The 26833-nt window shown below is 36.4% G+C and overlaps 1 protein-coding gene across 1 annotated transcript in view; it reads right to left on the reverse strand.

Annotated features, from left to right (window-relative positions):
* Positions 1-26833, reverse strand: part of LRP1B (LDL receptor related protein 1B) — a gene marked incomplete at its 5' end in the record, with an annotated part of 645110 nt that overhangs the window by 28565 nt on the left and 589712 nt on the right. The window contains 8 exons of the mRNA XM_083865658.1: positions 6672-6836; positions 14099-14224; positions 14733-14906; positions 16741-16857; positions 18561-18667; positions 18892-19115; positions 24867-25108; positions 26270-26389. Coding sequence (XP_083721784.1) covers positions 6672-6836; positions 14099-14224; positions 14733-14906; positions 16741-16857; positions 18561-18667; positions 18892-19115; positions 24867-25108; positions 26270-26389 — 1275 coding nt within the window. The remainder of the gene's footprint in view (positions 1-6671; positions 6837-14098; positions 14225-14732; positions 14907-16740; positions 16858-18560; positions 18668-18891; positions 19116-24866; positions 25109-26269; positions 26390-26833) is intronic.

The following is a 26833-nucleotide window of genomic DNA, read 5'->3' on the forward strand; positions in this document are numbered from 1 at the left end:
TAAGCTATGCTAATTTAGAGTGTTTTGCCAATCATCCTAAGGGCCATGAGATCAGTTAGTCTCTTTCTCTAATGAGTACAGCAGGAACAAAACCATTGACCTAAAAATAGCTCCAACTCCTTTAATATGCATCAGCCTGGTTATTCATATCTGTCCCCTGTGATCTAAACATTAAATCAAAGATGTTGAACTCAGATGTTAGCACAGATTCCACTTGTTTTTTTCCCCATGTATACACTTGTATTTAAATTTCTGCCCCCGAGACAGGGGTTTTGACATAATCCTTCATCTGAACAAGTGTTCCAGTAAAAAGAAAAGATAAAATAGTGATAGAACATAGATCTGGAGGTCTGAAATCAGTTTTCATTATAAATATTCCTCTATTTGTTAAAATGATGAGACAATGATATTTTTCTAGTTTGTATAAAAGATTATCCTATTCTTTACTAAAATAGACTTATAAATATGCCAAACTGCTGACAGCTAAATGAAAATTTAATACAGTATAGCCTAAACCCCATTTTTGTCACTCAATTTAACATGACTTTCAGTTATGTTAACAGTCCATTGCCTATTTATACACAGACTGTTGACACCAGAAATAATACTAATAATGACATTTTCGTTTGCCTTATTCTCATAAATTATTTCTGATACAAAAAATTGGTTCAAGGAACAGCTTAACAAAACTGCAGCATTAAACAATGCCAAACAATGCCATAAGGTTTTGTACCATGGAATCAGAACATAGATTTATGTTTGCAGAGGAAACAGTCATATAACCAAGATGCCAGAACCCAACTAACAGAAATTGCAGAATGAGCTCATGCAGAGAGAGCTCCAGAACCTTCCCTGGTCATGAAATCTCAGGATTAGAGCCCTGCAGACACAGAATTAAAACTCCCTCCTAATTCCTGACCCTCACCACCACAGAAAGATTCACAACACATTAGAATGTAGAAAAATATTCTCATGGAAAGTGGTTTATGGAATGCTAAACTGCTTCAAATGCAGAACAGAGTTTAGTAGAATAAAGGAGAATATATTATGGTGACTCTAAGACATTGGTTATTTTTGGCTGTAGGAAATGAAAAAACAGATGAAATTTTTGACATAGAAATGAAATGTAGCTTTGCCCTTTCTTAAAAAAATAAATTATTAAACAAATTAAAGCAAAAAGATAACAAAGATCAAAATCTTTCAGTATTCAATTAGCTTTGAATACAGAGGTTGTAGTTAGTCTTGGTTTGTCAATTTAATTTGCCTCATAATAACTATTGTCTAAATAATAACTTGTAAAATAAACTTCAAAAATTGCTCATAAATATCTTAGTTTACTTTCTCTGTAATATGTGGGTGACTTCTTTTGGGAATTCATTCATATATCTTAACTTTATATTTACATATATTTTGCAAGGACTAGAACTCTAAGGAGATCAATTTTCATTCATCATATTGACTATGCAACAGAGAAATACTGTGAATTTTCAATAGCCAAATAACATTAAAAAAAAATAAAATTTAAACCTAGGTCAATAGCATTATTTTTGTAAGCTTTCTGTAAGATTTAAAAGTGAGATCATCCAGATGAATGTCTTCACCAAAACCCACATTATTTATTTCTTCCAGTCACTGGTAAATTCACTACCAGCAATTTGTGTTTTTAACTTCTTATGTGCAAATATTCACAATTAATTTCAATATTTAACTTGCTGTCACTATTAAAGAAAAGGAGGTGGCTCTACATGAGCTTTCTGTAAGCAATCTCTTGTCCTTCGGAGTTGTTATCAGCAGTCTGTGGGAATCACAATAATTCATTCCTGTGTGCCTGATGAACCATAATTAGCTTTACTGAAACAATAGGAACGGAGAGAAGCTGCATTATTGAAGATAATTAGTAGGTGAGCTGATTGGGATCTATCCCAACAGATACAGAGTCTCTCTCTGTGTTATTGAAAAGAAAAGGAGAAAAGAACAATCTCTAAATATCTCTGGGTACTCTCAGGGACTGCTCTTTCCAGTGCTGGTGGTGGTGGCTCTGCTGGGACCTGAGATCAGCTCCAGTGAAACGCCACCCTCATCATCCTTCCCACAGTCCTGTCCTGACAACGCCATGGAAAACTCCTGAGACTGATGTGGCATCAGCAAAACAGGTTCTTCACTGACAGCATTTTCAGTAGGCACCAAATCACCTGGTTTTGCTCATAGAATAGAACACAAAATAATATCTGCTTCATACACAATGATTCTTTCAGAATATTTCATACATTTTCATTTAGAGGAAAGACCTTTTTTTTCACTCATTTTGATACAAGCATCACAATTCTGTATGATTAGACATACCTTTTGTATAGTACAAAGGGATTTATCTGATTTTGTGACCTAGTTAACTTAATGTGTTTGAGACAATCAGCAAACTATTGCTGCAATATTTTTACTTTAAACTACAAGGAGAAACAAAGTATGTTTTTATGGTAACATTGACTTTTTCTGACCAAATTCCCATTAATTTGGCTTACTGGAAAGTGTTCATTATTACACCCAAACTTTTAATTACGTGTCTCAGATGTGTACTTTTAATTAACTGATGACATTTTCTTTGTTCAATTATTGTAGTTCAATACAACTGTCGTAAACTTATAAATTTTAATTAAAGCTCCTCCAATCTCTGGCTATATAACATTCACATAGGAATTTGCCAAAAGGCTTAGCAGTAAGTAAGCCAACAGTGAATAATCCCTGAATTGCCAGTGGGATTTGTTTAACAAATTAACATTTGTGTGCAGATAATGAGGCTCTACAACTTAACACATCCAGCAAAGATTTAGCACAATCACGTTTTAAAAAATTAGTAATACTCTGCAATTTACTTAATTAGTTATCACATTGCTATTTTATATTAGGTGGGGAAAAAGAGGAGGATTTACACATTCACTAGAACACACACATTCACCAGAAGAGTATTTTGTATGCTGCATCATTTTATTTGGATCAGAATATGAAGCAAGATTTATTCCCAGGAAATCTCATTTCTTGAGCCAGAAATGATCCGTAAAGGAAATTCCCTGACTCCTGGGGAAGCTTCCAACTGTGGGGACCTTTTGGAAGGATCATCTCATGAGGCTAAAATTGCTGGCAGTCCCTAAGCTCTCCAGAGGCCACATGTACAAAATGATGCTTATGAGATGGACTGCACCAAAGCTGTTAGAACAATGTGAGAATTGACCAGAGCAATTCAAGCCTCCCAGAAAGAGAGGGTCAAGCAAGCTGAAATGATCACGGGTCATTTATATTTTTCAGATGGGTTTAGATTGGCACATGTGTGGCTTCTGCAACTTCCAGAGAAAAATTGTCATCATTTTGAACAAAAATACAGTTTAAAGAAAGACAAAATTGGGAAAACATGTAGAACTTGATTTCATGAGTTTAGCAGGTCAGTTTGATGAATCAGATGTGTAATGGATCAGAAGCATGACTGTTGCCTGTTGAGGAGGTCTTTGTGAGCACTGTAGTACAGGGGAAGCACACACAGACAGCAATAACCCACCAGATCAAAGTCAAATGATACTGAGCTGGCTTAATTTTAAAATACTAATCCTATATTTTACAGAAATTGAGGGAGTTCTTTACCAAAATCAGTTTGCAATACAGTTATTGGAACACATGGGATTTAAAGGTTGTGTCATGTATAGACCTGATTTAAGGGTGGACCTGGCAGAGCTGGGTTAAGGGCTGGACTCAATCTCTGAGGTTTTTTCCAGTCTTAATGATTCTACTGCTGTCAGGCAAATCAACCTGGTAGGACAGACTACAAATCTAGATAAAAGATAGTGCTGAAGTGAGAAAACCATTAATGAGAAACTAAGTAATTCCTGGTAATAAAGAATGTTTTCATTCCTGCATGTAGAAATGTGCAAGAATAAAGTTACAGCAGACTGAAAACTCTCACATGAGCCTGGCACTGCAGACCAGCTCTGCCTGCAAGGCTGAGACAAGGAGAAGGCTGGTCGGAATTTCACACCCTCAGTCCAACTGCAAAGGGCTTGTCCATCCCCTACATCCCCATCCCCATCAAGTGCCCTGCCCAATTCAAAGACTGAGTATCTGTCTAGAAAGACAAAATGGTTGCTGCAAAACCACAGAGGAATTAATCTTTCTTGGTTTAATTACATTTTTCAATGCTTTTGGGGAGTCCAGTGTAACTTCTCTCTGTAAAAACACGTAACAGCCTTGGTACATCATGGGTTAGATTAAACTGTGATAAGGAGCATCTCACTGGCATGCTAGTTTGTTTCAGCAACACACTGATTTCTGGACTGATAGAGATAAGAAGTACAGCCTGATAAGTAACAGAGATTTCCTCTTAATAGAATATTTACAGGGTCCAGGGGCTAGGCATGCAAGGAAAATGAGATGCACATCAACTTGAACATTTTATCTGGAATATTGGATGGACTCACTGTGATTTAGAAAGATACAAGGTCTTTTTTTCTACATTTCCAGCACATGAAAGTTATGGTGTGGGCTTCAAGGCACAGATACCCTCATGAATTGGAAATGGCAGACACGACATCTGGTTAACCTGAAATATGATTCTTAAAACTTTGATGAAACTAAAGGGACCCAGCACAGCAGAAGAATATTACCATCAGTGGGTATGCACAGGTACAGCCAGCAGAACCAGCTCTGAGCTGGTCTGAGCTCCTAAAGGCACACTTTGGTCATGTGTACTACAAGGAACTTCAGCCTCTGTTAAAGGTTCAGATTCCCCCAAACTGGGCAGTTGAACAATGAAATGTGGACTGTGGTGACACTCATGCAGGCTCTCTTGATGCACTTCAGTGCAGACACCTCATTCCATTTGGGACCAAGCATCAGGCTGATCCCTGCCTCCCCAGGTTGATTCCTGCCTCCCCAGGTTGACCCCTTCATCCCCAGTTCCATGTTAAGAATTCAACAAAGTGTATGTAGACCCTGCTCGTATCTTGCCTCTACCCACTGCACTAATTGTTTTAGCAAGGCTGAGAGATTTCAGAGGCTGGATTTAGCAGGAAAATGAAAATTAAAAATATCCATGCAATAGCAGAGCTGTGTGAGCACAGCACGTGTGAGCTGCCTGGGAGAGGGAAAACAAACTGCTGGAGGTGAGTGAGCCCTGTGGCTACTGCCAAAAAAAAGGGATTAAATAAAACCCTGGGGTCTCTGCAGAACTCACAACAGAGCTGAGTTCCAGGAGCCAAGTTATTAATTTTATTAAGCCTTTTAACCCCACAAAAGAATCAATTAGATGCCAGACATGTAAAAATGTGGGAATAAACATCCTCTCTTCAGATGATGAGGAAGTTGTGCACACCATTTAAACTGTCACTTCCATTCACTTGCACGTCCTCACTTAGCATTTATTGATCTCACCACATTGATAAAAATCACTGCTTATCATTTCTGTCAGTAGCTCCATCAGCTGTTAGGAGCAGTTTAAAGTCTAACTCATCAACTTCCAGCACAAGTAATTCTCATTTTCTGATATTAAGTCGTTATTATGAACAACATTATTAACCCTCAACTACTCAGAGCTGAAAGAATAAATGACTTGCACACACTTGGAATTTTGCCACCACACCTCAGTCAATGGGAGGAGGCTCCAGGGAAGCCAGCAAGTGGGTCTAATTACCAAACCACACAGCCTAATGTTCATTAGTAAGGAGTGCTGAGGAAATCTTTACAATCTAAGCCCCCTCTACCACAGAAACTCAGATACATAATTCTGCATCACAGGGAGGAATGAATCTCTGTGATGAGCAATCACAAACTTCTTGAGGTCAGGTACCTGGACTTTTTTTTCAGAGGGTGGTGGCCACTTCATCACACAGGAGAAAATGATTAACAGCATCTTAAACAGATGAAAGGTTCTGAGAAGAGGGAAGCCAACTCTTCTCCAGCTCTTGTATTTTGAATCAAATATTTAAATATTTCTTGAAGCAGAAAATAGAGTTCTCCTTTCCCACAGAATTGCTACATTTTGGAGTATCTCTTTTAAACTTTTCCTCTCTAGCCCAAACATTATACAAGACACAAAATGTGTTAGGGACAAAAGACCAACTGTCAAACATCTGCTTTTTAACAGGATCAACCCCCAGAACCCAGGAGAGGTAATTTCAAATTCCTTCAGGAAAATGAAGGATCTGAGTTCTCACCAACAAAATCTTCCTGTGAATTAGAGCAGTAAAATTCCTATTTGGTGAACTCCAGTAAGACAAAGGTAAAGGATTGAGGTCAGGCATTTAAGCAAATATCTCCAGGTATGCACACATAAATTCAGGGAGTGAATTGATATAAATTTAGAGAAGAAGATGTATGGACTTGTTATATGGACGATTTGCTTTACAATTCCACTGCTACATGGAATTTTACAATTCCTCAACATGAGACTCTTTACACTGAATATTTATTTATATTCTCTCTTTTCTGGTATACAGTTTAATTGTGCTGAAACACTCAGAAAAGTGAATGAAAAGCCCTATTGATTATTGCAAAGAATATGTATGAAATACGCTGCTATTTTTGCATATTGTTTAAGTACAGACAATGCAAATAAAGAGAAAAAAAAAAACACAAAAAGGAAAAAATTCAAACATTTAATGCAGGTAAATGAATTGCTCAGAAATACTTACCAAGGAGAGAGGCCCCACAGGTCCCTCCATTCTGGCAGTAGTTGTAGCAGTGGTTGGTTTCACACCTTTCCCCAGAGTAGCTTGGCCAGCAGTGGCACCGGGGATCCCCCTTCTCATTTATAATGCACTTCCCTCCGTTCTCACAGGTCAATTTACAGCTGTCATCTGCAGCAAGAGCACACACACACACACACACAGAGCTTCATCAACCCCAGCTTCACAGGATGGCAAAGCAGAACCTTGCCTCAAACACAGCCACGGGTCTCTGAGGTGCAAAATACCACTTTTCAGAATGGAGAAAGTATAAACTATCCCTTCTGTTCCCACAGTGATAGAAAAAACCCCACACACCTCAGAGACCATAAGCCATGGAAAGGCTGCCAGGAGCTGTAGAGTTGGTGGGAGCTCCTGCAAGGCACAGGGAAGTTTGCCTCCCCAGGATCTAAGTTAGGAATGATAGTATGAATTCTTGTTTGAAATGATAATTCCTAGTTTGAGAACTGGAAAATGGAATGTTGATTTCATCTGGGAGACCTCGGAAAAACTTCCCAGTCATTTTCTGGTGACCTCAGCCCCTTTTTATTAGCCATTTTTGGATCTTTCTTCCATACTCTCTGCTAACTAACAGCCTTCTTAACTAAGCCCTGTCCAAAATATTTAAAAGGAAATTATTTCGCCTTTAAATCCAATACAAACTTGTTGCTAAATCCAATATAACCTTGTTGCTCCTAAGTCATATCTTCTGATAATTAATTTTTCCTGCTCAGACTGTAAAATCCCAGAGAAGGGAAGCTGCCTGTTGCTCTGCAATCACAATTCTTATGGCAGCAGTGCCACCCTCTCAGTGATGAGGCATAAGGGGACACAAACTCTGATCAGGCCAGATTCAGTTTTCATGTAAAGCTCTTTTGTACTTAGAGTTGTGCCTCTCTTAGAAACACTTTGAACAGCAAACCTCTATTAACTTCAATGAACAAGATATAAAATCACTCAACGATAACAACAAATTAATTATAGATGACCATACATACAATGCTTGAACATACAAACAACTGTAATCCTAAAGAATCAGAAAAGCACCTTTGCAGCCCAAATCAAGCTTTCAGCAATGAGACTTCATTTGCCACACAGCAAAACAATCCTGTGGAGCCAGACTGCCTCTTAACTAATCCAGAAATTGAGCCAACATGTCTTTAAACAAGAGGGGTGCCAAAAGTACCACAAACTTTTCAATAATGCAACCACCAGCTGCAAAGACATTGTTGAATTTATCTGCTTTAGTCAAACAATTCATGGAAAAGAGTCAAAGCTCCTATTTTTGTCCCTTACTGGTTGAGGTCCAACATTGAGTGGCACAGTACAGACATGGCAACTCCTTTGAGGTTTTAAGAAACACTTTGTGTTGCAAGTGCAGAGTTTAGGAATCTTGGATGTTCTCTACCTAAACAGTTCTCTCCAGAAAGAACTCCGTAAAATCCAGGAAAACAACTGTGCTTGTGCAGAGCCCTTCCTATGGATGCACCCAAGTCTCTCTTTCCTGCTGTGTGCACCTCTCCTCACCAGGGTCTGCTGCCTCCTGTCACAGCCAGTGCTGAGATGGTGCAGGCACAAAACCTGGGGCTGAACCTACTTAAACAAAACTTCTGAAAGCTGCCACTTTTCAGATAATTGCACCTTTCTACAATTAGGCTGCAACTAGGTAGAAAATCTTAAAATTTCCCGTGATGGACTGACTGGCACCTCATTATTTCATGTGTTTTACAATAAAAATACAAAATCCTGTTTGCTTTTTGGTATCCACCTTGGATATATACAACCACTGTAAGAAAGTTACTTTGTATTTGGGAGTTTGAGGATGCTTCAGTGTTTTATTAATTTGGGTGGTTCATTAAACCCTTTGATGTTCCATGAACCGTTCTTCGGTTACTCATTACGGAAGTTGTTTGAATGGATAATGTAGCATATCTTATTGGAGAGAAGGTCTATTTTTGTTTTGCTTATCTTATCTGTTTTACTTATCATTAGTCATGAGTTTATGGAGCAGAACTTGGCAAAAACAGAATAAATAACAGTGAAGTACAGACAACTGCTCGTTTTTATGAACCTTTCTGATAGTGCATTAAAAACATCTTCTATTTCTCTTTTAGAGCAATTCCACAGAACTAAGATACAAAATTTGGGGGGAAAAATGAAAATTAGTACTGATTTCATTCTTTATGAAACAAATTCCAGAGTTTCAGTACAACTCTAATATGGAACAGAAAAATGGTAATACAGCAATTTTGGACTTTCAATAAGCTAAGAAAGAGGATTGAAGGATGCAATGGAAAAGGCAGTTTTAAAACAGTATATTAGACTTGAACAATATACAGGGTTTAATGGTGCTGCTTTGTTGTCTGGAGGTAAATACAAGAAACAAATTACACTGATTCACATCCTTAGTACAAAAGGGGATGACATCCTGCCTTTGTGCGGGAGACATGAGCAGAACAGTTCCACAGGAGAAGACAGGAACAAAAGGAACACAGGAATAAAATACAGAAGAATTTGTATAAAAAGCTGAATACAGTTAATTGGAATTACTGAATAAATATCTTAGAAGGAAGAAGTGGGAACAGCTCTAGCAAGTACCCATCCTTGGAACAAACTTCTTAAAAAGACAAAAGCAGAAAAGTTTCTAACTCTAGTCTTCAATGCTGCTCTGAGCTTGCTAAACTCAGACTGAAAGACCTCTCAGCTGTTCCTTTTACTTCTGAAATGACAGAGGTACATCATTTCCCTTTTTATCCTACCCCTAGTCTAGCTATGAATCTCTCTAAGATGAAATAAAGGCTTGCAGACCATTAATTTTATATATTCTCTCCTAATCTGGATACTTAGTCTTCTGCTGACTTGTTTTGCCTCTTTCAATCTTAAACATCTTTAATACATAATCAAAGGATTTTCATTTGCCATTTCTCTTATGATTTTCTTCCTGGTATGACACAAACATTAATAGACTTTGGCTTATCAGCTTCATCTTTGACTCTTCCCTTTTACTGGAAGGAAAAGGAAAATCTTACAAAGAAGAAACACTGATAAAACAGCAAATCAAAGCTTTGTGGACTCTATGGGTATTTTTTTCTTTCACTTGTTCAATTTTTTTGATATTCCATTCCTCTCCCCCACTTACACAAGACACATTTTTATTGTCATTTTTATAACAACCCTATTCTTTCTTGAGAAAAATGCGTATTTTTTGCTATTTTCTCCCTTTTGAAGTGTCCCCAGTTCCTGGACTAGACAAGTTAAATGGGGAGATGATGTTACAGAGCACAAGGGTCGGGACCTACATTCTTTGGGACAGGAACAGTTTCCCTCCCCACAGTGGGAAATTGTCATCCCAAGGGGCAGAAAGTTATTTACTCTTGGCTCTCCCTTGGACAAAGGTGTAGCTCATCCTTCACTGAGCTGAATGCAGCTAATAAAGACAGAGAGCAGAGCTGTAATGTCGAGGTAATGTTCTATAAATCTTCCTTCAGAGGAGAGTCGTACTACACCTGCCAGTTCTCCATATGCTGAAAAGCATCAGAACAAGTTGTTCTCCCCAAATTCTGTCTGAAGGCTGTAAGACAGATACTCCTCTTTGTTTTCCCTTCACTTTTGTTCTTTTTTTTTTCCTCTTAAAAAAATCTTTTTTCCTTTACAAAAAAGTCTTTGTTTTCTTTACAATTTTAAAAGGAAGAGAATGGCTAAGACAAGGATGCACAGTGAGAAAAATCTAACTGGCACCCGTTTTCTTCTGTACTGAGAAACACCCTCCTAACAATCACCCCTTTGTAAATACAGAAGAAATGCTGCAAACTGAAGATTTTTTTTTCAAACCAGAGGCAGACTTCTTTGTGACCCTTGGGGTTTTTTTGATATCTAAGAAGTCTGAAAAAGCAGCACCACCCCCAAGAAGAAAGCACGGACCAAACTGCAGTAGCTCCTTCTCCCTGAGGCAGACTTTGGGGTTGAAAAAGGAGGTACACAGGGATCACCCCAGCCAAAGCTCTTTCTCTGCCTGCAATCTCTGTATGCAGTGGGCAAGTCCCCACAGAAACGTGCTGAGGGAAGCAACGGGATAAATTAAATGTTTCATCTCTGTTCAGAAGCAACATCAGTTCTGAGTCTTTGGAATTTTTTCCTCAGGCTTTCCAGTCAACCAAAAGAGCAGAAATGTTCCCCCTCTTAAGAGGAAAGTGATGAACTTGAGGCTCCAGAACAGGGAACTCTTGGAGGTGTTCATTACTCCTGCTCGTTCAGCTGTGGGACTCAATGTCCTCCTCCAGTGCAAGTCTCTCCATTTTCATCCTCTGGGTACATTTTCAGCTTCATTGTGCTACAGACAATTAGATACAAGAAACCTTATGGATGCAAATCCAGGGGTCTCTTTTAGGGAAATGAGGTGGTACTCTGCTCTTTTCTTTAGGAAAACTAAAGAGTAGATTCTAAACTGAAAATTTCAGCCTGTTTTAGTCAATAAATAAACCCCAAAAGAACTCTGGTCTGTCAGTCACAATCATCCAGGGAGAAACGAGATGGAAGCTTATCTCAGAAGACACTGGAACTTGTACTCACTTTGTTATGAAAAATACACTCTCAATGATGCAACAAACCCGTATGTTGTAATGACTCCAGCTTGGAAACTCCAAATCAAACCCAGAAGTTGTTTCTCCTCAGTTGCTTGAGGTGCTGCGGAAACAGCTGTGTGAGGCAATCTGGATTCAGCCCTACAGAAAGCCACTGAGGAATCAATATTTAAAATTCCTCACTTAGAACTCATTAAAAAAAAAAAAAAAAAAAAACCAAAACAAAAAACAACACAATGGACCAAGCCAGGAGTAAGAGTATGCAGAATTTTAGGACTTAGCTAATTTTCTTCTTATTAAAAAAAAAAAGAAAGAAGAAAGTGAGCAATCCAATGAACAGGAATCTGAGTCAGTTTTTGGGATATAGCACAAGGAACAGAGCAAGACTGAGATTACCTTGCAGTTGCCAACCTTTATAGTAGACAGACCAAGAAGAAGAAATTGAATTGAACTGGAGATGGCTGTCCAAGTCATCTCTGCCAAGTCATGAAAATCTATCACTAGTTTCCTTACTGCATTTAAAAATACTCAAAAAACACTCAAAGACGTTAAAACTTATCATGAATATTCAATATTCTACTATTTTCTATTGTAATTTGAATTATATATTATTCAAAAAGTACAGTTCAACTCTACTAGATCTTGATATCCACAATTTATACTAATTTCTAAAAGTAAAGCACACAACCTAAAATAGTTGTGTGGAACTATGTAAAATCCAGAATATCTTAAAACCCAGAAGACCACTAAAATCATCAAGGGTATTTTGACTAATTTTGAATCAGGATTTTATTGCAGATCAACAGAAAAAAAAAAAAAAAAAAAAAAAAAAAAGTCTATATAACCTCCCTTTTCTCCCTTTGGATTGTCAGGTCACCTTTCAAAAATATACAGTCAAGTAAGGCAGGATTTTCTGGTTTGGGTTACTGACATCCTTAACTGTGCCAAAAATGTTCTGAAGAGCTTTAAACAAGGTGAACATGCGGGGTCTGGAATATTCCATATACATTTTCTAGATCTTCATCAGAAAAGGAAAACTGCTGCTCCTAGTTTTTATTCCATCCTGTGTAACATCTTAAAGTAAAGGAATCTGATTTATAAATTAATTTTTCTTTTATTTGTGGGTTACTAGTGACCTGTTCATGGCAAGTGACTGTCAGTCAGCCTTTAATTATAAACCTGTATCAGTTCAAGATGCTGATCTTGGGGTCAGCTCTGACCTCTCCAGAAATCTCTGCTGGTCCTTGGAAGCTGAAGTGGAGTCTCAGTAAGGGTTAAATGTTTAACATCCACTTACACTTAAAAAAAATAAAAATAGTGCAAAAAACATTATTAGACACTACTATGGTACAGAAGTTTCAATTCATAATTTGTAATCTGTGATACTACAAAACTGGCAGTCTACTATCACAAAAATAAGATAGATAAGAAAAAAGCCTATATTAGGCATTATTCGAAATATATTTGCAAACAAAAAAATAAGGAAATACTTATTCAGCAGCCCTTTAAAAAGTCATAACAGATATTGCAGTCATGGGAAGGTGCTGAAAATTATCAATAAATTAAAAACGCTTCTCTAGGCATTTTCTGTCTATCCATAAAACTTTATAACAAGTAATTTAAAAACCTCTTCAGATCTTTCTTTAATAAAAACACACATTCCTGAAAACATTACCACAGCATAATCCTTTGCCCACTAGTAAAAATGGAGCATTACTGAAATTACGAGCTCAGACTGGTACAAATCACCAAGAAAAAAACCAAAATTCTTTTATTTTTTCCATTCTCCAACACCTAAGTAGTAACTATGGGCAATTTTAAATAATTTTTAGGTGATGTTGTAGCAGCGGAAATTGTTGACAAGTGTCCACCTGAGATGGACAAAGAATTGACACTTGGAGGGGCAGGGAGGGTGAACCACTAAAACACAGCCCTGTTAATTCAATATTTAAAGCCTCGGCAGTAGAGATCAGTGAGATTTTCTCCAGAGAATTATGACATTTCAGGTAAATTAATTTAATTGCTAAATTGAGCACTTTAGGCAGAGAGGATCTCACCAAAATATCCATCACTTGCACTTCTGAGCCTGGAATTAAACATCAGAAAAAACATCCTACTACACATAACGCACACCAGAAATGCTATTCTGTGACTTCTAGAACATTTACTGATTCAGACTGGCTAAGAAATCATTCCAGCAGTGTGGCCAAGCTAAGTTTGGCCTAAATTAGAGTGAAGATCATTATAAAGTACTTAATAATCTTCTGTGGAAAAGATTCCCTCCCCATCCCTAAAATACAGCAGGAACTCAGAGACTCTTTTCTCATAAAATCTGGTTTCCTGTGTCTCAGTATTAGTCATTATAAAGGTTCCCAGAAGATACAATTTTAGATAAAAATGCTGCAGGTTTTTTTCTTTCTTTGACTTTTACTTCAAAGTCACTATTATTTGCTATGTTGCTCTCACTGCCTTTTCACCATTGCTGAAGTGGTTTTTTTCTCATAATGACTCACATTTAATTTGGGATCCAAAACACCTCAGTGCTCTTGGTCAGTATTTATACCCACTCACTTTTAAGTATCATCTTGTATCAGTTAATCTGAAAGCACATTTTTCATTTGGATGAACATAAACAGGAGAGGTATTTTTCTTTTTAATCAGGGATTTTGTTTCTTCACCTCTCAGTTTCAGGTAAGTGATGTGTGTATTGAACAAGATCACAAAGCTGCACTCAACAGCCAGGCTGGCCTTTTGCAACGACCAAAACTGACCAGCTGTTTATTTTCTGGTTTTCCTGCAGTTTTCAATACCCACCCAGGAGGCTCTGATCGATGCACGTTCCATTCATCAATGACTTTCCTTCTGGACAAGCACATGTTGCACCAGAAGGGTTGAGTAAACAAATGAATTCACACGTCAGCTCCAAGCAGGGATTGGGCACTGCTTAAAAAACACAAAATATTAGAAATATATATCTTTTTTAATTTAAAAAAATTTAGAACTGTGTTCCAAAGCTAAAAAAGATTAATAATCAGGTACAAAAATTCTGATACACTTCCACTTCCCAGGATATCAGCAGCTTCAAGTCTGTGAACAGACTCCCTCAAACAGCAGTGCAAGACCCACAGAAGGACAGAATTTATTCCATTACCAAAAAATGCATTGGTAACATTGGTAAAATTTCATCTGCTTCTGACTAGAGGGACTATTATTCATCTCTCTTCTAATTTTTTTATATCTCAGTTATAGTGCAGGTACAAAAGGCATTTATGTATAAATTTGTCCAGCATCCTTTCAAATGAGTGAAAATGCATCAAAATTATATTTTTAAAAAACTACAATCTTTTTTTCAATTTGTACAATCAAGCTCTGGTTCATATTTATACAACTTGGTTACTTTTTTTCCCCCTGAGGTGATACTGAATTTAAAGTAATTATGCTTACTCACAGTCCATTTGTTTGTAGCGGTGAAAAATCAAGGCACTTTTTGCTTTATCAACATCCACACTGAGATACTCTACAAGGCTCTTGCCAAATTTGTGCACTCTAAATGCACCATTCTTTGGGCCTGCTCCATATATGTAATCTTCAAAAATGTCAATTCTATGTGGATGCAGTAAACCTTGAATAAAAGTGGATAGTAAATATGAATGCATATTAAAATAATAAACAACTTTTTTTAATAAAAGCTTCAATTCATTACTGTGATTAACACCTAAGGACATTATTTTACAGACAGCTTGTTTGGTCCCCACAAAAACAACCTTAAATAAACCAATCTTCCTCAAAGGAACTCTTCCCATTTTGCAGACAACTTAAATTTCAAGATCTTTATCAGTTTTCCACACAACTGAGTCTCAGAAACTGGCTGATCATTGGGGAAAAAAAAACAAATGAAACTCTGTAGTAACAACTCACTAATTAGAACAGACTTGTTCTACTTGTTGTACCTTAGGTACAACACTGTAACTAGATGTATGTGACATGGAAGAAAGAGCTCATTTTGCTTCACATCCAATAAATTATTCTACCAAAATATATCTTCAGCTTCTTCCTAACATATTTGAAATGCTACTTTTTGTACTACACTTGTTTTTAAAAATTTATAATTATAGTAAATGAATGGTAAAGTAATTGTTAACTCTACCAGCTCCTCATTTTTTTAAGAGCTCTGAGGGCCTATTAGGCCACCAGTTGGATTTCCTGTGCACAACTGGATGTAGAATTTTACATTTACCCTCCATCAGGCAATGGCTTCTAACTAAAACTTCTTTGCCTGAGGTGCAGCTCTTCCTGAAGCCATAAAGAAAGAGAATCTATCATTTCCTGGGATACCTTGTGCCTGCTATTTTCTCCATTTACTCTAAAAATGGTTTTGTATTTCCCTTGTATTTACTTAATTTCACCAATCAGCCTTTATTTCCTTCCTATTATTCTTTCATGCTATCAGTGCTTGGTACTCAGTATTTCATTTTCATTGAAATATGTATGAATTCTAATGAATTCTTAAATACTTGTTTAATTCCATGGGTGTCATTACAAAGCAATTTCTAAACTTCCCAGTTTTCCTTTGGTCCAGTGCTAGAGGAGGTTGTGGTCAGATTTCTACAGTCAAAATGATCTCTCTTCAGATGGTTATCTCCATATATATTGATACAAATTGTGCAATAAAACCCTTTTAAACCAAAATAAGATTATTTCAATCTTGTCCTGCCCAGTTAGGATGATGGGAGATTCCTCTTAGTATATTCCAGAATATCCTGGTGAATTCTGGGTTAAAACACTCAATAGCACCAGGTATAGTAACACCCCTATGATTCTCCAGAACCAACTGCCCACAAAGCAATCCTCCCCAAAAATCTGCTTTCAAATATTTTTTTAATGTTCCTTCTCTTTTCTACTCAAATTTCACAAATTTCTTACTTGAAAAATTGTTAAAAAGCCATTGTGCAATGGAACACAGTTTTCTTCACCAGAATCTCATTTTTTATCAAAAGGAACTTTCTTCATTCCCATTCTGTGAGCAGAATTCTGTGATTACTCACTGAGCTGAAAGCCAAGCCCATTATTGCTCCCAGAACTGATTCAGATCAACTGTTCTACAACCCCTAAAACTCCATCTCAATGCAGGCAGCTCTAACATAAGTCCAAGTGAGACCAAGCCTAAATATTCACCAATGTTATTCAATAATACCTAAACCTGGAGATCTGCACATGTCATTGAATCTTTGTTCCCCTAAAGTAATTTCATTAGATTATCTTAAAGCTAAAATTATCTTACCTAAAACACCTATTTAGAAAATTTTTGAGGCATTGTCTAACAAAAGCATAAAATATTACTCAAAATATTACTCAATAATCACTGATTTTTGCTTACATAGCACCTCTGAATAGTGAAACTTCAGCTAAATAAAATAAAATAGGAAATATATTTTATCAAGAAGGGCTCTCCATACCTTGTTTTGTGCTCACAGACACAACTGAGTCAGACCCATCAAACAGAACACTTCCAATAACAGATAACTCAAAATCAGCCCAGAACAGGCGCTGGCTGAACTGATCAACTACGAGACCTACAAAGGAGATAAAGTTCAAATAGGAACATAAAACCTGAAAAAAAAATTAGTATTTTTATATAACTCTACATTTTTTATGTCATTCATATTCTTATGTGCACAAAGTATTGCGGCAATGAAAAGACTTGACTGGAAACCAAAGAGAATAAAATATAAGAGCTGCCACTTAAACCTTCCCCTTGGCAAACCATGTTTTTTTACTTTCTTTACCTGACTCTGCCCAAGGTCAGCACCTTTTCTAACCCACTGTCCTCAGCAGGTAGGGATAGAAATACCAGGTGGGAATTAAATATGGAATCAAATCCTCTAACCTGTTGTTCCAACCAAAATCTAATGTGCCAATTACACCAGTGTGATCCTGTGTTAAAAGCAAGGCATTCAGAATTCATGGAATTTTGCACCCAGTTTCCACACATACTTGTGTTTTCATTTTTATCAACAATACTTCCCATGCAGCCTTGCAGAATTAAAAATCAGATTCTTTTAATTACATAAGTGCTGCAAGACTTAAACAGCAATATTGGCAGAAAAAATACATATATATATATATATTTAAATCTGTATATTAAAAGAAAACAAAAGAAAATAAAAGACCAATGACATTACAAATACCCAGCCTCTAGGCAATAATTACATAGCTAAATCAAGTAGTCCATGTTTCACAGAGGAAGATTAAATGGTTAATATGCCATTTTAGGTCATGTCAAAATCTTCAGCCTGAAGAAAATATTGGCACCATAAAATAATTTCATTCTGAGCTTTTGAAGTTGCAGAGCATCTTTAATAAGAGTGAGAAAAGTTATTTTTCTTCCTATTTATGTAAGTAGGTAAGTCAGAAAAAAATACATCAAAAGAAATTATACATAACAGCGAAAATACTCCTCTTAAGGTCATAAATTAACCAGCTGCAGATAGATGAGAGGAAGTGGAGAAAATCTGACTCACAGACCAGTGAAATATCTTTGCATTTAAAACTCCATTAAAAAAAAAAGTCTTTAAAAGAAACAGTGGCATTCAGGGATATGGCTAAAGAGAATAATTTCTGGTGAAAGGCAATCACAATGTGTCACTTCTGTGTGATATATGAGACCTGTAAGGGGCATGCTTTAGAAGCAGTCCCCACTCTCCAGCTTTAAATTATTCTTTGCATCTTAATGAAAAGATTTAAATACAAATTAATAAATAAGTAATATTCTCAAGGTATCTTTCATGGTATCAGAGATTAAAAAAGTATTTCTATTTGTTTTATACATATAACACGCCTGTGGTATTCATTTCTGTGTAAATCCTATGAAGTCAGGCCCAAACGTTCAAACTCCCTCTTATTTGAAATAGGAAAGCCTATGTAGTAATAAATTTAAATGTAAACAATATTAGTAAAGTCCTATTTGGAAGGAAATATTAAAGGTTGGAACTCTTTCTTTGCATTCCCTCTACATAGGCTTGTGTTAAATATCTGACAAAAAAATTAAAGAAAACCCCTCCATGAACATCTGTTTATTTTCTACCATGAAGTAAAGGAAGAAAACACAGAAGGATGTTACTAATGTATTTTCAGGCAGTAAATACAGGAAAATGTAATTTCCTTCATTTCCTTGGGTGTTTTTTTTTTTTGGTTTTTTTTTTTTTTTTTTTTTTAACTGAGAAACTGAAATTTTCCTGAATGAGTAGCAAGTATTTGGGAAAAACAAGGTGTTTACCTGTAGGTCTTTGCAGGTTCTTTTGAACCAGTATCCTTCTCAGAGTACCATCCATAGATGATTCCTCTATGTGAGACCGATCCCCAATAACTGTCCAGTACATCATCCTGAAAGCATAAAACACAACAATTAAAGAACCTCAAATTTTGTGAGCCTTTCAACATTCCTGGCAGAGCAGAGGTCTTGGTTTACACGTAGGTAAGCTGAGCAGGAAATTAAGTAAACAACTTGGAAGCGTTTAGACAATTGCAGACATAATTTTCTTTCCCTTGCTCTGTTTTGCGGTTTTATTTGAATTACCAAATCAGAGCGGTGTTGAAGGAATACATACCCCCTTTTAGGATTCACAGCAATGGCATATGGTTCTCCTGCAATGCTGGTGAGGAGCCTGGTGCAGTTTGGTCCCTTCAGCTGCCCCACATTGATGGAGTACCTCAGGCTGGTCCAGTGAGTGGTGTAGTAGCTGAACCAATGCATTCGGGAATGATCGGTCCAGTAAACATTCCCAGCCACCCAGTCCACAGCAATGCCCCTGGGCCTTTTGAACTCTGGACACTGAAATGAACAGATGTTGCAGTCAGATTTGTGGAAAAGGTCTTGCACAGCAGGTGCACAGCCACAGATTTGTGGCAGTTTTTTATAAACACTGCATTGGAAAGACATAAACTGCACCTGCAGGAGCTCAGCTCTGAGGGATCTGCTGACGCCTCCATTCCATGCAGAAGAACAAGTCAATGCTTCAAATCTGTTTCCTCAAGTTTAAGGCTACCCACACTAGGGAAAAGTAATTTTGGCATCAACTATTTTTACTATTGATACTGAAGCAAACAAGTCTTATGGACTGTAATTCAAATCCAAAAGGAAAGAAGTTTTAAGATTATTTAGCTTATTTTATTCCATGCAGAACCAGGGTATGGTGCTCCATCCCAAAGCCCTCAGGGGAAGAGCATGAGCCCATTCTGAGGAGTGGGGCTGCCAAGGGTAGAGAAACTCACTGCATTTAGAAAACTGCATAAAATTCTCTCTGTAAGCATCAATATTCATCTTTTCATGTAAAAGAGGCTTGATTGACTATAACATTAAATTTATCAACTGCAGGCTCTCCATCATGATTTTTTTTTTCACATAATCATTAAGGCTTAGCTCTGAAAGATGGTCCTAAGGGTAGGAGTTCATAATAAAGATAGGAAATCTATATGAACAAGTTTTCTCTAAAGTTTACTAGAATTCATGCAGAAATAAGTATCACCTGTAAAATAGGATTACCCAACTCTTTCTAACATGAGTGCAGTGTATCATAAAACATCTCAAGACCAGCATGAGCTAAATACACATAAAATTGTTTGCATATTTACTTACAATGACATCAGGTTAAATTATGAAAAAACTCTGATATTCCTTAAAAAATAAAGCAATGAAATTCCACTAAGCCACATAACTGAAAACCAGGAAAGAAAATCCTAAAATAACTTGTTTTTCCTCAAGTGTCAGAGTTCCTTAATGCCACAAGACATTTGTAGACTATTTTCATCATAAAATAAAGGTCATTTCGTTCTCTTGGTGAAGTAATAGGACCACAAGGGTGAATTTAGAGAGTTCATTGCTCATAAACTTTTGATTCTACAAAAATGTCATAGAAGGTATGTTTTATAGGTATGCAAAACCTTGATTTTCTATTTAGAGGAACAGTAAAGCAGCAAAATCAACCACTGCATTTGCAAAACAATATTTACGTATAAACAGGGTTGCAGTTGATTTTTAAAGCAAGTGTTGTACCATAATTCTTTGCTTTGCAATGGTGACAGTGGCAGCACATGCTTCCACAAACAACAGAAAGTTGGGATTTTTTTTTAATTAGTCTAGCATTTCCATATAAGGATCTTTTTTCTTACTATCCAAGCAACGTTCACATAAAGGACCAGCTACCAAAACAAACAAACAAACATACAAAAAAAACCCCCAAACAAACATACAAAAAAACCCAACCAACCAAACAAAAAAAAAACAAAGAAAAAAAAAGGGATAAAAATTTTATTTTTAATCCAAACTCCTTTTCATTCTGTGAAATATTCAGGCATCTGTGTAATACCTGTCATACCTGAAGATTTCTTTGGATACTACAAGGATTAATGGCTCACAATGCTGGAACCAAATATTCTTTTAAAAGGAAAGTAGCTGTCATGGCCAGAAAAGTTTACATAAAACTGTTTTATGAGTGCCTGGAAAACTAGGATGGGAGTCACCAAGCAGACTGAGACATGGTTCCCAAAAAAGGTGGTTCTAGAAGCAGATGAGACATCCTAAAAGGGACATCCTACAAAAATTCCAGAACAAGGATGGGATTGTTGAGGAATACTGATCCTTTCTCCTCAACTAGAAAGGGAAAGTGAAATTCCAGTAATATTAATACTGGAATTAATATTAAAGCTCAAATGAAGAAGGAGACAAGCAGAAAAAATGTCAAGGAGCCATCTGTGTAAGAATTTTTTTTTAAAAAGACGAAAAACCCCACCAGCTGATGCTGTGTAATTTCCAGTTGTGTTCATTAAGTTACAGCTACATCATATTTCTGAGGTCTTATTCATCTTCTCACACTGTCTAGTAAAATTACTTACTGTCTAGTAAAATTAGCTCTTACCTAATAGCTTATTTGGATTATGCTAATTTTGAAGAATAATTCTGCATACAAAATAAGGATGAAAATACAGGAAGGAAATCACATTAATGTTTTCTGCAGTGATTTTTAGCCCACTTTGATGCTAATTATAATGCACTACAACTTATTAGAAAAATTGGGGTTTGAAACCTAATTGCCTTTCACAGTTTGGAAGCCTCTGCACAGTTACAGACCAACGTCAGCTCGACGGCTTTTGATCAGAACTGCTGCCTTTTATAAATTCTGTTTTCAAGGTAAAGAATTAAGAACAAAAAATTACTCAAAACAAGCAAATCAAACAAGCAAACATAAAAATGAAGCTGCAGTAACAACTTGGGTCTGGAAACCTTTTTCATATAATGGTAAATTACAGATTTTCAGCCACTACAGTTGAGTTTGACTGGAGAAAATACGTTGCACATGCAGTAGGAACACATCCCTTCGTAATGCTGAACAGGAAGACTAAATGACAAACCTAATTTGTATCACAAGCACATGCGAAGATGTATTTTATCTTATTTATTTTGCAGATTTTTTGGGTATGGAATTGCTGGGGATGGAAGTAAAGGAATGTTATATTTTGCCTCAATTATCTTTGTTAAAAAAGATTATTATTATAGATCCTATTATCTAATGTTACGTTACTAGAATGGTGAAAAGAAATGAAAAACAACAAAATTTTTAGACTTTTGCCCACTGAAACACAACATTTTTGTTGAGAGATGAGCATCCCAGATGAGTGAGTTGGTGCAGTGATTCACCAAACCACCACTCATATTACATAAAGCAGGATCATTTATAAATCCCAACCAGCTGATTCCAGAAAGAATCTTCTAAGTATATAAACTTCACCCAGACAGAGCTGGAGCTCTGAGGCAAAACCAAAAACTCCTGGTGTTTGGAGAAAAGGGGCTGGAAATAGTTTGCATTCACAGGGATGCACTGGGGCGAGTGTTGGGAAACACAAGTGGATGCACCACAAGAGTGGTTAAGGGCTCTTGTGAAGCTCTCAGAACTCTGGGGCCACCAATAAACTGACTGGGTACACTGCAGAACCCGTGCTTTTCTTCCTCTCATTATTTTAAAGTTCATCTTTTTGTCCTCTTCCATAAAATAAAGCACTTGAGTTGAAGTGTGGGGTGGCTCCGTGCTCGTTGTTCACCTCAGGTAACTTCTCCAGCTCTCTCCAAGGATTAGGCAGCAAACAGCTGCTCCAGTTATAACCAATTCACTTTGACTGCCTGAACTCGACTGGGATGAAATCCTCTTCTGCATCTGCCAATAAACTCTGAAGAGTTGATATTTACTATTTCCTTTAATGCTTGAATTTGTACCAGTCTTAAACCCCTTTTTCACAGAAAATCAGGAGAGCTACTTAAAGCTATTCTCTGAGGAAGGCTCTTGATATGCTAATTCCATGGAGCAATTTCGGCTGAGATGGATTTTTGCATTAATGTAATTACCTGAAAATGCAGGTGACTTTGTTCAAGTTTACTGTCCTAATTTACATATCAAAGTCTAGATATAAAAGTTATAATGTAACCTTTGAAAACTTACCAATTAAAAAAAAACTTGGGTTAAAATTAAGGATTTCTCAAGCCTTTTAAAACCAAATTTCTGTGACAATATTAAGGCAACACTATAAAACCAATTAACCTATTGATCAGCTGCAAATAAGGCAACAATACTTGAATATTAATGCTGGGAAAATAACTGAATAGTAAAGCACAATGAGAAGCAAATGTTTCACACATATAAATGAGAAGTGTCCAAGATATATTCAAATACAATCTGCACATTTTCAACGTTCAGATTTATAAAAAAGCTTTGTCTGGCTTGGATCAAGCATTGTCACAAGGACCTACCTGCACTGAAGAGATGGGGGAACATGGGTTATAAAGAAAAACATAACTTTTTCAACATTAATCAAAAAGGAAGTGACTGAAGGGTATTCTTGGATAACAGTGAAAAATGATAGGCAAACTGAAAAATATGTCAGTACATTAGGAAAACAGTAATTCTAAGAATATTTTATCTCTTTAGTTAGTTTAAAGAGAGAGACAATGACAAATCAGCTGTGAAAATTTCAATCCCTGGACTATGAAGATGTCTGAAGGAAGCTTATGCTCAGATTTATGGACCTCTAAGAAAGAGTTATATCCATTGGAGAGGCTGTGGGTCAGCAAACTGCTCTTGCTGCAGAATGCATCTGCAGATTACCCCCAAAAAGGAAAACAAACCAAAACAACACCACCACCTTCTCAACACTAACTTCACAAGGCTTTACACATTCCTTGTTTTCCAATGAATAACTCAAAACAGAGACTTGTTAGTCAGGATTTTTTAAACAGAAATATCCTCCACATTTAAATGAGAAAAATTCCACTGTAGAATTACTCCACATCTTCAATACAGGTTTCCTTCTGCAAAACCCCAGTGACACAGCTGACCTACTAGAGATCCTAGGAATTATTCTGTGCTTCAGATCTATCTTCCATACATTTTACCTGAACAAAATCCAGACACTTCTACTGGGCAGGTGCAAGTGTTGGTTTTCAACCACTCTCATAAAGAAGCCACGACAGACTCAAGGTATCTTCAGGGTCCACTGGTGCTACATCCTGAGGCTTTTTGCCCTGCTGGTGTCAAAGGTCAGGAATGCTATTCTTTTGGAGAGGAAACCTCCTCGGATGGAATGTGCTCAGGAGTGGTTTCAGGTGTGTGTGAATTATAGATGAAAGGCTGGGCTGCTGCTGCTGCTCCTGTTTATTCTGCTGGGTGTATAGAAGCACTTGTGTGATGGGAGGTCATCACTGTTACCTCTCCTCACTTTAAGGAAACATGAAACTGCCAGCCAGGTGCCTTTTCTAACTGGCCAAGAAAAAACTAAAAACTCTACTCTGCTATCAAATTCAATAAAGACTAAAAAACCCAACATCTAAATTTACAGCAGTATAGAAACACCAATGTAAAGACCACATTGTTATCTTCAGTTCAGCAGTACCACTTCCTAGACACATTTGTAGAAATATTTTAGGCAAAATGAGTAACAACCTGCATTTATTTTATTTTCAAGTAAAGACCACTAGAAATTACCCAAGCTTACGAAAATCCACTCTTCTGTCGCAAAGTCCAAACTTACATTTATGCTTATTGAAAATAAGATACCATGCAGTTCAACAAAAATGGGAATAAATACAAATTGTTCTAATGTTTAAATATATGTCATAACTTTGCCAATATTATTGTTTATATGATCACTGTAGAAATTCAGCTTGTGTTTAGCCTATCTCCATTTTCTGTCTTCCAAGGATTTGAAATTCATGGCTTTCTTCTTCTATGTATTATATTCTTCCCTTTCTTCTATTGCAATAAAAAAAATCTTGATGGTATACAGACATTGAGTTATACAAGCTTCTAATATAGTGATTATTTCTCTGTGGAAAAGTTTTTTAAATGCTGTAATTGTGTTGCCTTGGAGAGTCTGTCAGCCTTGAACAGAAAGTAGCCATATAGATCACTGAAATAAAACCATTCTCAGATAGAAAATTTAGTTTACTAAATCAGCCCAGTCTATTATAGAAGAGTCAGAACAGAAAAATAAACTGAATGAAATTTGTGTGATGTAATCTTTGATTTTGATCACTTACTATCAAGCCACTGTTACTCTGCCTTCTCTCTCTGTCGTGAAGTTTTCTGTAGAAAATCCCTCCTGGGTTAAACTGAGTGCTCCAAACAATCATATCCCCTTGAAAATATGCATCCATTCCAGTTATCCTTGAATTGTGTTCAATATGTGATATTTGCTGATGAGCATCACTGTAGTTGAATGGATATGCAAAACCCAGGATGTCAGTGTCATTAGCAACATAGAGAACTTGATCTTCAGAGCCTAGGGATTATTATAATGAAACAAACAAACAAAAAAAAAGGTAAATGTCAACTAATGCAAAATCAGTGTGTTTAACTCAAGTAGCTTTTTGGTGTTCAGCTGGTATCATTTCTGATGTTAAAATTATTTTCTGGTTGTTGAAGACTGCAGAAACACACTCAGAGCAATAAATGCAACCCTTGATATTCTGATATCAAAATATTCTGATATCAACTTCAGTGCTCTCCAAGCACACAATGTGGCACCCAGACTATATTTTAAGGAGTATGTCATATAAGAATTTGAACATTTTTAAGTAGTATCCAAAAATACAGGATATTATGCATTCAGCCCATGTGAATCCCATATTTTTATATGCATGCTGTCTTTAGAGGGTCCTAAATGTATATATTAAAGGAACACAGAGCTGTTAATAAACATGTTTTTAAATTGCTGAGTTGGAAATTAGAAGTGGAAGGATTTTATCTTCAGTGAAGTTTGGAAATTGACTACAATTTTGAAATTAACAGAACCTGTGTCCTACATCTCATTATACATAGCCAGATACCATCTTGATCCAGATTTTGCAAAGTATATTATTCATAAGAAAAAGTTTTCTAATATCAATTCTTTGAGTTTAGAGAAAGTTTAAAATCTGCTTGATCATTTAGAATTTTATTTCCCCATTTATATCACATTTATCCATAGAGAATCAATTTAAATTGTCTGTCCAACACACTTCTTCCTTATGAGTATGAAATATCAAACATGATTTGTTCCCTCCCTCCTGATAAATTGAAGAGCAAAGAGGAGTTTGGTTAAATCAAATATCAGTGAGGGAAAGAAGGAAGCATGAACTGTATTACAGTGGAAATGAAGCTTGTGGACAATTCAGATTTAGGATAATGATTCCCAGATTTTAAAATTATAAACCCTCAGAATTATGTCTGTGTTCCTACAATAATAAACCATTATCTTCAATTAGTAACCCTGTTTGTTCCCATGTCATAATCTGGTTTCTTCAGTAACAGGCAATGATGCCAAACCCTGAGAGAGTCCATGTTATGTGGGGAACACTAATGACTCATTAATATGATTTTCTCATGGCAAATTTGCTTCAAAATTATGCACAATCTATATAACAAATGGCAGTACTGTCTATTTTGGTTTTTACAGCCTTACCTTTTGCTATGCAACTGTTATTCCTCTCCTTATAATTTTTCTCACATGCACAGCTGTAAGAGCCCTTCAAATTATGGCAGTGTTGGGAGCAGGCCCCAAATATCATGCACTCATTGATATCTGTGAAGAAAAAAAAGTCATTTATATACCTGTAGTTTAATATCCTATTATGTAACATGTTCATACAATCATGGAACAAAGCAGATGAACAAAAGGGACTCATAAATATTTTCCTGCTGAGCAGTATGGCATCATACATATTAAGACTACATGTTTTAAGGAATTTTCACTTTCTCTCTGTTTACTTTGATTCCAATTTTGTATTATGCATCTTCATTATTTTAAGCATTTCAAAATATCCTCATATGTCAACCTCAACACCAATGTAAAATATTCTACTAGACCTTAAAAAAGCCCCATTTACTCCTTAAATTATTTAATAACCTGACTTGAACCTTTTGATATTCACGACTAGTGTTAAATCTTTGATAACCTCACCAGGTAAAAAGCATGAATTTACATTTTGTAAATACTTTCTGTTATTTTTTTTTTAAATTTTAATTT

This window comes from Zosterops lateralis, assembly GCF_965231275.1.
Source record: "Zosterops lateralis genome assembly, chromosome: 7".
Lineage (NCBI taxonomy): Eukaryota > Metazoa > Chordata > Aves > Passeriformes > Zosteropidae > Zosterops > Zosterops lateralis.